The 12,894-nt window shown below is 44.4% G+C and overlaps 1 protein-coding gene across 3 annotated transcripts in view; it reads left to right on the top strand.

Moving 5' to 3' along the window:
* Nucleotides 1–12,894, top strand: part of DLGAP5 (DLG associated protein 5) — a 220,224-nt gene that overhangs the window by 75,696 nt on the left and 131,634 nt on the right. For all 3 annotated transcript variants that reach the window (XM_030214158.1, XM_030214159.1, XM_030214156.1), the window contains exon 9: nucleotides 4,333–4,472. In XM_030214158.1, the coding sequence (XP_030070018.1) occupies nucleotides 4,333–4,472 (140 nt within the window). The remainder of the gene's footprint in view (nucleotides 1–4,332; nucleotides 4,473–12,894) is intronic.

The raw sequence follows: 12,894 nt of genomic DNA, 5'->3' as shown, positions 1-12,894 counted from the left end.
GCCTATTCCGAGGAGTCACAACAGGTGGGTGGTTACTGCCAGTTCGTTTGTCGCAGAATGAGCCCACAATACGTTTGACAGAAAGTCTCTGTGAACTCGAAAGCATACCTATGTAGTACCACATCAAGGATCCAAACGGAAGTCTGTAACTGATACTTTAGACAAACTGCAGAAACCTGGGACAGTTGTACCAGTTCTACCCTGACAGTGAGGTTGACAATACTCCCAGCTACTCTGGTGCCCAAGAAAGAGGTTCCTTCCCACCTGATGCTGGACCTCAAGAGAGTAAATGTGGCACTATGGGTAACAAATTTCACATAGAATTCTACAGTCGGTGATTGTGGTGTTCGGGCAAAGGGAGTTCTCACCTCCCTTGACCTGGCAGAAACTTATCTCCACATGCCATTTTGGCTTTATCAGATTTTGTTGGGCAGGCCCTTCCAGTTCAGGGCACTGCCTTTTGTATTGGTGATGACCCAAGGACGTTTTGAAAAGTTGTGGTGTGGTAGCTGCATTCCTTCATAAAGAGGTGATATGGGTCCACCCTAATCTGAACAGCTAACTGATCCAGACCAATTCAGAAGGCAAGGCCAAAAAAGCCCTGGTCAGGGTGACCCAGGACCAGAAGAGGTTGGGCTGGGTGATATTTATGCCAAAAGCAGGATTTGTTCCCTGCCAGTCCTTGGCACACTTTGGAGCATGGTTCATGGAGAAGGTACAGCGGTTTGTCTCAGTTGCAGGAGTTTCTAGCACAGGCAGCACTGGAATTATCTGCAGTTACTAGGATCTACAGTGGTGACCCTGGATCTAACGCCCTGGGCACAAGCCTACTATGGTGCTGTCTACTTTTCCCAGTGGGCTTCATGATCTCTGGCATACAAGAAGGCTACGACTGCAGCTGGAAGCATGGCAATTGCTAAAGTGGTGGCACTGCCCTCAGCATATACTGAGAGACATGCTGCTTGCACCTTCTCCTTGGGTAGGGCTTAATGACAGATGCCAGCCTTCTCGGCTGGAGAGCCCTTTAAGACTAGGTGGCTCAAGGGACTTGAATGTGGCAGGCAGCCTTCTGGTCCATCAACAGACTGTAAGCCCAAGTAGTAAAGCTGGAATTGTTGACTTTCATATCTGCCTGGAAGGTTCAGTGATAAGGGTGTTAATATATGTCAACAAGCAGGATGGAACCAGAAGTGCAGGAGTAGCCACAGAAGTCACCCCTTTGTTTTAGTGGCCAGAGCACTGTCTGGTCACCATCCCTGCAACACATATCATGGGCAAGCAGATTTCCTTAGCTGGAGCACCCTGGTCCCTGAAGAATGAGAGCTGAGGGATTGGGCATTCCAAATGTTTGGGGTGTTCTTTCTCTCCTTTCTTCCTCTCACTTTATATAAGTACAGGTTGCATCCCTGGCATCATACTGAAGGAAGGGGAGGTTCCTCAGTGGGAACTGACCTTTTGGTTCTTGAAGCTTTGGCGGGTCAGTCATTTGAACTGCTTTGGAAAGCATTCCAGAAGGTATAGTTGAAAACAGCCTGCTTGGTAGCAGTATGTTCAGCTAGACAGGTCTCAGTTGCAAGCTCTATCTTGCTGAGATTATACCTTACCTCCCCAGAGGATTGTGTCATTTCAGACCATGTCGGCCTTTTTACCTTAAGGTAGTATTGTCATTTCATGTAAATCATGAAGTCTCCCAGTCCTCTCCAAAGAAAGAACACTTATAAAGCATTTTTCTTTTTCTCATGAACTGGATGTACAGAGATCTGATCCACTATTTGGGGGGAGATACCTATCTTTGTCTTTAAACAGCAGCCCTAGAAGAAGGTAGGTGGCTTCCAAGTTCTCTAGCTCAGTGGATTTAAGGAAAGCAATAGGTTCAGCATATCTGTTTCAGAGAAAGGAAATGCCAGTGGCACTGAAGGTGCACACAGGTGACTTCTGGTCAAAGGCTCAGTTGTTCTCAACTAGTGGAAATCTGTAGAGTGGTGATTTGGTCTTCACTGCACTCATTTATGAAGCACTTCTGGTTGGATGAGCAATCTAAGGAGGACAGCATGTTGAGTGCACAGTGATTGAGGAAGCATGGTCTTCCCATCCCACTCAGGACAGTAAAGCTTGGGAATGTTCCGCTAGTCTGGACTAGTGTAGCAGGAATTAAAAGATGAAATTTTGTTCTATGTGATATTGTCTTTGAGTCCTGTTAGACCAATCCTGGTACCTTCCAGAGGAAATTGGTATTGCTGGCATTTGTGGTTCTTGTGAATTGGAACTCTTACAGGACTCTTTTGTTCGAGAGAATTTTTTGTGGCCCTATGATAAAAGGAAGTTTCCTTGTATATGTTCTCGGTTTTTGTTGGTCTGAGTTCTAGATCAGTGATGGCGAACCTTTCAGAGACCGAGTGCTCAAACAGCAACCCAAAATCGAATTATTTATCGCAAAGTGCCAACAGGGCAATTTAACCTGAATAACAGCAACTTGGGTTTTAAACTGGTTCTAGCCAGTTTAGAATGCAAGTAGTAAACCGTGGACATGCACAAAAGGGCATTTTCCTGTCACAGTAGCAGCCAACGAAAATGGTATGCAGATGAGCAAATTAGTATTAAAATACTAATCTGATGCAATGCACTACCATTTTCCGAGGAAGTCACCGTAGAAAACCTAACGGGAGGTCTGCACCTCCTGTTAGTTTTTTCTCGTTGGGGCTGCTGCCCTACCTCCCTCCCAGCACCAGGCATCCCTCCCGCCCTCCGAGCACCAGGTAGGCCGGCTGCCCTCCCTCCCTCCCCCTGAGCACAAGGCCGCCTGCCCTCCCTCCCTCCCTCTGAGCACAAGGCCGCCTGCCCTCCCTCCCTCCCTCCGAGCACCAGGGCCCCCCTCCGAAATTTAAAAGTCATACCTGCTCGGGGTTGCAGCGGCAGTGAAAAGCGCTGGCTCGGCATGCCTTCAGCCGTCCCTTCTGTCTCTCAAGCTCTGGTCCCGCCCTCATTTCCTGTTTCCGCAAGGGCGGGACCAGAGCTTGAGAGACAGAAGGGACGGCTGAAGGTGCGCCGAGCCAGCGCTTTTCACTGCCGACGCCGCCTTAACCGCCGAGGAGGTATGACTTTTATTCGGAAGGGGGCTGGAACTGGCTGAGGCGACGGCGCGCGTGTCAACAGAGAGGGCTCTGCGTGCCCTCTCTGGCACGCGTGCCATAGGTTCGCCATCACTGTTCTAGATGGTAGTCGCATCAGCTTGGGTAAGAGCATACTGGAGAGTTGCAGGACTTCACTGATGGTGATGTTAATAAAGTTCAGCATTCTCTGCTTCCATCTGCTGGTTAGGGAGCACAACCCATTGGGCTGGACTAAACTAGGAGGACTCAAAAAGGAAATTAATCAGGTAGTAACAAATTTCACCTTGTCTGACCCAGGTTGGGTATGAAAAATGATTGGCTTAGCTACTAACACATTAGGCAGTACGCTGAATTAACACATTTCAATCTTGTGAGGCCATTTTAGCATAAGCCCACTGAAATGTTTTTGAGTTGGCAGTGTTCCTATTATTTCGACTTATAATGCCTGTCTAAGCAATTTATTTTAAACGTGAACACTACCTTTACCCTCAGCTCCAGTTGATTTGGGGAGGAGAAAATTGGATACACCATGTAAAAAGTACCCACAAATCAGATTCACTGAATCAAATAATGTGAAAACCACAAAAAATACTGTGAATCAAAGTAATAGCATGCCCATTCGTTAAGAAAGGAGGAAAAAGACCTCATATAACTTTGGCCAAAAAATGGCATGTGAAACCAGACCACAAAATCAGCCGATCAGTGTGCATATTCTCTGTGGTAATCCTGAAAACCTGACTGGCAAGTTATGCCTCCAGGTGAGGGTTGAGAAGCATCAGAACACTACTGCATTAGTTATAGTTTCATTATGTTTGAGAATGAACTTTTTTTTTTCTCTTCGTGAAAGAGTTCTGATGTCTTCCAAAAGTGACTGACTATTTTTAGAACAGATTACTTCTGATTTTTGTTTCCTGGAAGTTTTTTTTTTTTGTAATAACATATAGTAGATGATAGACAAAGAACAAAACAGTTTATAAAATGGTTAGGGCTGTAGCTGTTGATCTGTGCAGATTAACACCTCTCCATCCCTATTTTGTTGGGGAGGGGGGGCAAGAGGGAAGTTTTGTGTACGTGTTTAAACTTGATCCTGTAGACCCATCTTCTTCTGATCTTCCAGGTCTTGAGTGTTGATCATGTTCTTTAATTTTACATAGGACTTTTATGTAGTATAATAGTTTGATCTATATGATAATAATATTTTAACCCATTTGTCACTTTCTAGTAATCCCGTTGAAGAAATCACAAGTCCAGTGAAGACAGAAGCTACATCTGTATTTCATTTTTCACCAGATAAACAAAACACAGACTTAGACAATCAGGAGCTGACAATGTGTGCAGGTTCTTTGCTAGTGCTAGAAAAAGGTGAATGAGCTTTTCTCATAATCTTATCTGGATATCAAACTGCAACTAAAAATATTTTACCTAGTATGTAATTTAGGTCTTGCAAAGGCATTTTTAGCTGTATTTCACTTTTTGCAGTTTCATCTGTTACAGAATGTATATACATCACTTTCTCTATTTCTCTATAACAATGTTTTTAGTTTACAAAAGTGCATGCACTTCTGAAATTAAAGCTTCAGGCTCATTAAAGACTATGTGGTAGTGCAAGTATCAGGTAGAGGCAGTTTTCCTCAGGAGGAACCTAGGTTGGGTAGCCATGGTGGGGTGGGTCCCCAGGTGCTGAAGGCTCTACTGATGCCTTTGGGGAGAGAGGCAGAGGCTGTTGCTGCACTGTCTGGACTCCAGCATGCTGTAGTTCATGATTAGAGAACAAGCAAGATATGTTGGTATTGCTTCCTGCTGTAGCAAGCAGTATGACCTTTTCAGCATGTCTTCTGTGCCCTCATCACTCATTCTTCATTTGCTGGATCTGCCATCGGCTCTTGATGCTTCTAAACAAGATGATTTGATAGAACTTCTGTTAAGCAGGCCATAAATATGTGGTCCTGTCCAGTGCTGCTATAGCCATGGGCTTCTCAGGATGCAAAAATACTCCAGACAGAATCATCTCCCCCTTTACCTGTGCTCTTCACAGGTGTGATATATTAGCTACTGCTCTTACCAAGCTAGTGACGAAACATGAAACCTCTCAAAAATTCTTCCTTTTCTTGCTGCTAGCGCAAAGCTGCTCTCTGTGGCTGTTTTGTGAGGCATTCTTCCATTCTGCTGTTTTGTTGCAGTAGCAGTTACATTAATTCCACATGGAAGCACTGGTGGAATGTGTAAAGAGGTGTTGCTGATGTGGCAGGCAGAGGTGCTTCAGGTCTCCCCAAGTAGGCATCCTATTAAGAAGCACCTAGATCTACTGGCCTCTCTCCCTCTCCCTCTGATAACCACACCATGATGACTCCCTAGATCTCCAAGTCCATGCAATTGGCACTACTCAGCAATCCTGACTCCGAAAAAGGGGAGATACCACTCATGCAATCTGAAACAACCCCCTGCACACATGCAGACTGCAGGAGTCATGAGGAGAATGCACTACTGAAAATGGCCACTCCAAATGTTAAGGATCATGAGTATGAACAATGATACTGAAAACTGTTGCACAGACTTGAGTACACAAGGAAAAACTTGGCTGAGCAAGTAATACCAGTAGGCTACCCTATGGAGGACTAGAAGGCAGCAAGCTACACAAACCAAGGGGTGATTCTGCCTGTGGAAGATGGATAGGGCTCTATAAAGGAGTAGAGTGATGTCCATGTGACTGCCAGTGCCCTTCCTGAAACTCTAGCTCTTGCAACTAAGCAATTGTGAAACATGTAAATGAGTAAAACCCATAAGGCTTTCCTTACCCACTGTTCAAGCCAGATGATCAAGAGGCTTAAACCTTTTGCTGTCTTTGACCAGGCCAGAGACCTGACTCCAAAGATAGATGTAGCATAGAAGTTATATGGTGAAAATGATAGACCTTGACTAAACCTTCCCAAGGCCCTGGCCAAAAGTTAGTTTTTAAATTCTCCAAGGGTATTAGACTTCAGGGTGGTCCCAATATCTGGGGTTGGTTGCTATCCCCCCAGCTAACAACTTAAGCATCGTGGATTTCCCCCAAGTCAAGCCAGGCCTGTGCTGTGCCTTTAATCATGATTTAAACATTTTAAAGTGACTCCAGATGACAACTGGGCTGCTTTGGTGCTTCAACTGAAGAGAAACTGAGCTGAGATGCAGATGGAGTTGATCCCATGGGATCACTCTGAGGCTACGGAACAGGAATGTGAACACTTGGAGTGAAGATTAGGGTCGTTTACCACACTCTCCTAGACTAGAGGTCTACCTGTTGCTTCAACACCCAGATGAACTGTCCTTCCTAAATAATTGACGACAAACGGCTTCCACATCTGCAGGGCCCTGGCTATAGCTAGACTATCCTGTGTTGGCCCGGCCCTAATTAGTCAGATGCATCCAAACTTACTACACCTGAACCAACCAGTGACTGGCAACATGGTGCACCCAAGAGGAGAACCTGAAGGGAGGCGGTTCCAGGTTAATGAATCTGTGAAATGCTGATAACCCTTAGGAGGGATATCTCCATCTATCTGTGCAAGAAATAATCTGAGCAGGGACCTGCTGCCCTGCCTGAGAACCTCTGTGGCTCATCACCAGCCTAACAGTGCCCCCAAAGTCTAAGCTAGGATGAAAGGAGGTCCTTCTGAGTAATATTCAACCACCTAGTGAAAAGAGTATCTCCATGTTACTTCAGACTAGGAGGTAAACACTTCTTCGGAGCAAAATTGTTGAATGGCCCACAGTTGTCATCTCATTGGTTATCTGTACTGTGGCCCTGCCACATCCTAGAGAAATACAGCCTGGAAATATCCAGCTCAGAACCAGCAGACATATGATACCAGACACTTGTTTGGGTTGCTGCTTACTTTTCCTTTTCCCCTCAATGAGCAGCCTACTGAGTTCCAGCAAAAGAATCTTTGCTTCCCCTACCCCCATAGGAACTGGCCGTGAACCAATGTTCTTGGGTTAGGTAGGTGTATTCTTTTTGGCCAATTTTTGGAAAAACTGGGCAACCTTGTGGCAAGGGCAAAGAGAAACAGGGAGGGGAGGGCTACCTAATGGATATTTACAATTCCCAGTCAAAGGAAGGCCCATCTCAGGCCACTGTCTCCATCCCCTAGGCTGTGAGGTGAGGGAGGGGAGCAAGGGGTATGATACATATCCTCCTCCATCCCCCTACTTTCAGAAGCCCCATGGGACCACTTTGAAGCAGGGACCCCTGGTCCAAGGCTTGGAGCTGTAGAGGGAAGTATCCTCCAGGCTCAACAGGGGAAGGTCTTGGACCAGTTACTGAGAGCTCTCTGGCCAGACACTCAGCCTCGAGGCAACAGACCCCATAGCCTCCAGGAAGTCAGGCTGCCTTAGAATCTGCTGAAGGCTGAGAGATACTGCCAATTTCCAGGTCTGCACCTCTTCTTATACTAGCCACTGAAAGCTCGGTGTACTCTACCTCCATCTGGTTATGGAGCATAATCTACTTGTCTGAGCAAGATAAGGAAAGAACAGAAATATCGCTGTATTTCCCACTGGTTCCCCTCTTGTTCTCACTGTAGGAAAATGAGTCATTCTCCTGAGTACAGAATTTACTTCACTATCCTTTCTGGTGAAGTGTCGTAGGATCAGATTCCTATTCCTGTGGTATAGAATCCAGGAAAGTGAATATCCCTGCTGCTCTGAGTCTCCTTGACTCTCTTACCAAATAGGTCCCCTTTTTTTTTTTCCTCTGGAGAGCCTGATACAGCTTCCCGACTGGCTGGCTGCATCCCTAGGGGTCCTTTGATATCTCTTCTGGTCCAAGACACGCCCAGGATTTTCTCTCCTTTTCATAGTCCTATCATACTCCTGAACAAGCACTACTTCCTGAAATTTATGGTGGCAAATTTCCCCCTTTTAATACAAAAACACCTGCATTGAAAAAAGACCTTAGAATTCCACACTAGCTTTTCCTACTTGATCTGGGACCTTGACCACAGCGAACATTGTACTCTGAGCATACTCAAGAGAAGGCTATGGTGTGTGTGTGGGTTGTTTTTTTTTGTTCTGTTTTGTTTTAATTACACAAAGTGACATTCTCCAATTTCTCTGTGGCATACTATTTTGCTTTCCATAACTTAAAAGCGTAGCATGGTGATGAGGTGCACAGTTTGGAGGGATGGTTATTAGTTTCATTACTTTAAGGACACAAGACTGACTGTACTGTTGGAGTTTTCTATACCTCTATTTTCCAAATTAATTCAAAGCGATTTGACATTTTAGAAGATAAGAATAACAAATACAACACAAATTCACCAAAAACTAGAAAGAGTTAAAATTCAAACAAAATATAAAATTATTTATTCAAATAAATGGGGTTTTTAACATTTTCCTAAAAGAAAGATAAGATGTTATCCTTACTTCCATAGGGTGCTTATTCCATAGTCTAGCCCGTACAAAAGAGAAAGTGGCCTCTAAGATCTAAACCGAATCTTTTTTAAGAAGAGAAACCCAACTTCATCCTTAAAAAACCCAAGATTTTTTCCACTGATAGAAAAACCAAAAACTCTGTTAAAACCTCTGAATTCAAACCAGATAATGACTTAAAAATCAAACAGAGAACCTTAAAATCAATTTGATTTATCGTTAGCCAATGGAAATATCGATAAATATGAGAAACACTATCAAATCGCCCAGCCCCACTGATCAATCTAATAGCAGTGTTTTCTATCAGCTGCAACAGTTTTAGCTGTTTTGCTGAGATACAAGAATAGTGAGTTGCAATAATATAATTGTTTATTTTTTAATCAGAAATGTAATTTACATTTTGAACCTTTTTTAGGACTTAAATGATTTATTATTGTGGTATTAGAATCCTATTGACTTCTATAATCTTGTCAGAACCATCAGACATCTGGTTTAATACAGTATTGTCTTGTATTATTGGTAAATTCACATCTGTAACTTTCTGTATATCCTTGGTTAGGTTGGCTCTAGGGCCTGCAGTTTGGCTGGTGGGGGTCCCCAACCCCCGCTAGCTGAAGCGTTTGTCCAGTGCTGTCTCATTTTTCTTCTGTTTTCAGTGGCACCATGCATGCTCTTGTTTCAGTGAAACTGAGCATGCTTGCGCATGCTCAGTTTCATTAAAACGAGTGTGCAGGGTGCGCTGAAAACAGGAGAGGCAATACAAGACCAGCGTGGCACAGACCAACGCTTCAGCTGGCAGGGGTTGGGGACCCCCGCCATCCCAAGGTACTTTCACAGTGGTGGTGGTGGTGGGGGGTCAGAATCGGGACAGATGGGCTAAAATGTGCCCCCCCCCCCCCCCCCCCCCCCACCGTCAAGGTCTGGCTACGCCCCTGCCTAAAAGTAGTTCTTTTGTTCAAAAGGTTCTCTATGGTAACCAGCTCCTACAGGGCCATGGTGTGCACTAATCTGTCTTTCAAAAGGCAGCACAAACAGCCTGCTTCTGGCCTGGAATTCCAGGGTTACACTTCTCTTTGCAAATAGCAGCACAATTGGCCAGTCTTGGCCTTCAGTTTAAAAGTCTCAATTTTAGCAGGGTTCCAAGCTAAACGGCCTTCTTTGAGTAGAGCTTCCTTAGGACTTCTCTTCTCTCCTCTGGGCCTACCTGACCTATGCTGAGAGTTTTAATCCTTCCTTGCTGAGTAAATCCCTGTCCCTTGGGAGGGGAAACACTTCAGCCCAATGGACTGAAAATAAGAGAGACAATTAGACTTAGATATAGGTGCAACCAGTAAAAATCTTTATTGGTATATCACTAAGCCAATACAAAGTACCGTATTTTTCGGACTATAAGACGCACTTTTTTCCCCCCAAATTTGGGAGAAAAATGGGGGTGTGTGTCTTATAGTCTGAAGGTAGAGTTTAGCAGGCCACCCGCCCTCCCTCCGAGCTCAGGATCGCCCTCCCTAGGGTTACCTCCCCTCCCCCCGGCCCTGTCACGACCTCTCCCCTTACTCACGCGATCATCCCTGGTGGTCTAGTGACGTGGGGGCAGGAAAGAGCCCCCTCTTTCCTGCCCAGCGCGCTGCTCTCCATCCTCCTGTATGCTGCCTGTGACGACGGTCTCGGCGAGATTCAAAATGGCCGCCGAGACTTCAATTCTCGGTGGCCATTTTGAATCTCGTCAAGACCGTCACAGGCAGCATACAGGAGGATGGAGAGCAGCGCGCTGGGCAGGAAAGAGGGGGCTCTTTCCTGCCCCGACGTCGCTAGACCACCAGGGAAGATCGTGTGAGTAAGGGGAGAGGTCGTGACAGGGCCGGGGGGAGGGGAGGTAACCCTAGGGAAGGGCGATCCCCAACTCGGAGGGAGGGATTCGGACAAGACGCACCGGAGCACCTAGGTTTTAGAGGAGGGAAAAAGTGCGTCTTATAGTCCGAATTTTTTTTTTTTTCCTATTTCCCTCCTCTAAAACCTAGGTGCGTCTTATGGTCCGGTGCGTCTTATAGTCCGAAAAATACGGTAATCTCTCTGGAGCAGTTTGTCACACACAAACGCCAGACGTAAAAACTGAATAACAAGGACTGCTCAGCTAACACTTTCCCAGCCATCACATATATACTGTTGTAAGTTTCGTTTCTCCTAAATCATGTGATTTCTCCTAAAGTAAAAATCAGAAACTAGCCTGTGCCATATATGGATTTTCCTGTATTATATCAATCTCTCCTGATGTGTGTGCACATGCACACTTTGTGGCCATTGGCTAATTACTTATCAGTACTACGTGCACATAGCGTGCTGGTACTCACAGAGCAAACTAATACATAGTACAATCCCCTTGTGTCCTCTCCCCCCTGAACACATAATTCTGCTGAAACATTCTGGACATCTTAGGCTCACTGTATCCTCAGTATCTCAGCACCTCCCAAGGTTATATCCAGTTATATCCACCTTATATGAAAGGCATGGTCTCAGCTCCAGCCAAATGAGCATCCTTGAAGTGTCATTCCTCAGTTCCTGAGAAAGCACTGTTACAAAGATGCTAACTTGTGAGAACCAGACAGCCATGTGAAGGCTTTTGTCATATAACAGGCCTAGCATAGGAAGGAATATTCATTGCTCTATGGCTCTGATTGTGAGGAAGTGCTGCTAAGGGGGAATGGTATTTTCCTGTAGACTTCATATGGACTTTTGACTAGAAACTGCTTGAACACTAGTATGGTTGAGTCTTTCTGGTGTGGATCCTGGAGGAAAAATCTTCCATGGCTATGCTGTGAAGAATGAACCTTACTAGTCAGTCAGGCAACTTTATTTATTCACTTTTTAGTTCAATGATGATTGCTGTATTAAAGGAACAGATCTCAGACATAGATAATCTCTCTAAGTCCGAGTCCGAAATACAGTTAACACAACTCCTCTTTTTATACACAAAATATTGACTGGCTAACTAGATAAATGGAATTGAAAGAAACAGGATGCAGATTTTTTGCTCTTATCAAGATGTTGAAACTTTAAAGATGATATTGGCTTTATAACCTTAGATATATAGTTGACATTACAAGGCTCAAAGAAAATACATAGCAAATTCTTCGTATACAGTGAATGTTAAAAAAATATCTAAACAAAATAACATCTGGGTATTGCTACTTATATGTAGAACTATAGGCCTTTTTAAAATATTGTCAAGTTACAATGATGAATAACCTTGAGAAAAAGTAACTTCTAAAAAAGGATATAGATGTCACTATAATGAGATATACCTACTCCCCTAACAAGGCTCATATATGGTTTTTTTTTAATTTATAAGAATCTTTATTGAGCATTGAATAACAATACAACTGTTCAAAAGTACAAATATGACAGCAACAAGTAAGCAAAAGTACATCCACGCAAACATCATGATTCACATCTCAATAAGCTGCCTAAATACTTTTTCAATGCAGCTATAAGATCCAATCAGTACTCCTAATTTTTCCATTTACATATTCACCCCTCCCATTAAACTATCTTATCCAAATCAAATCTACCTAATTCACAAAATACCCCCCCCCCACCCCCACCCTTCATCTATCGTTAGGCAACAGTAAGTAAGATAATGAAAGAAAGCAAAAAGAACAATGAAGTACATTGGTTACACCGTCCAATCATACAGGATAATGGTGAGTAAATGGTTCCCATATCTGTTCCCATCTGGGCAGTTGTTTCTTTTTCACCGCTGTCAAGCGTTCCATCTCACATAAATACCTCACCTTAGCCACCCACCCACTCAGCGATGGAACACCAGGCGTCTTCCAGCACCTCGCCATGTGTATGCGAGCCGCCTGTAAGGCCGCCCTCACCAGTTGGAATTGCATCTCATTACAACCCCCCAGCTTCATTCCCAGGAGGAAGACTGCTGGGTGCCACTGCACCAGGACTCCCAGCCAAACCTGCAATCTTGATTGTATGGCCCTCCAATATGCCTTTGCTTTAGAACATTTCCACCAAATATGTCCCATAGTACCTAGATCACCACAACCCTTCCAACAGTTAGCGGAGACCTCAGGGAACATATGCTTTAGTCGTACTGGAGTCAAATACCAGCGATAAAAAAACTTTAATCGCATTCTCTTTCACTGCCACTAATAGAGCTGACTTCATAAGCCCCTTCTCCAAACTCACCCATGTATTATCTGATAAGATAAACTCTTGTTCTTTCTCCCAATTCTGCCTATGCAACAAGTAAGGCTTGTGTCTTTGGCTCACGTAGCCATATAAAGAAGTGATCATCCCCCTAGTACTTCCCAATTTAACACACATCTCTTCCAAAAGATCAACCTCCCGTAGCAGGCATTGTTTA

This window comes from Microcaecilia unicolor, chromosome 9 (genome assembly GCF_901765095.1).
Source record: "Microcaecilia unicolor chromosome 9, aMicUni1.1, whole genome shotgun sequence".
NCBI lineage: Eukaryota > Metazoa > Chordata > Amphibia > Gymnophiona > Siphonopidae > Microcaecilia > Microcaecilia unicolor.
This window is presented reverse-complemented; position numbering and strand designations above follow the sequence as displayed.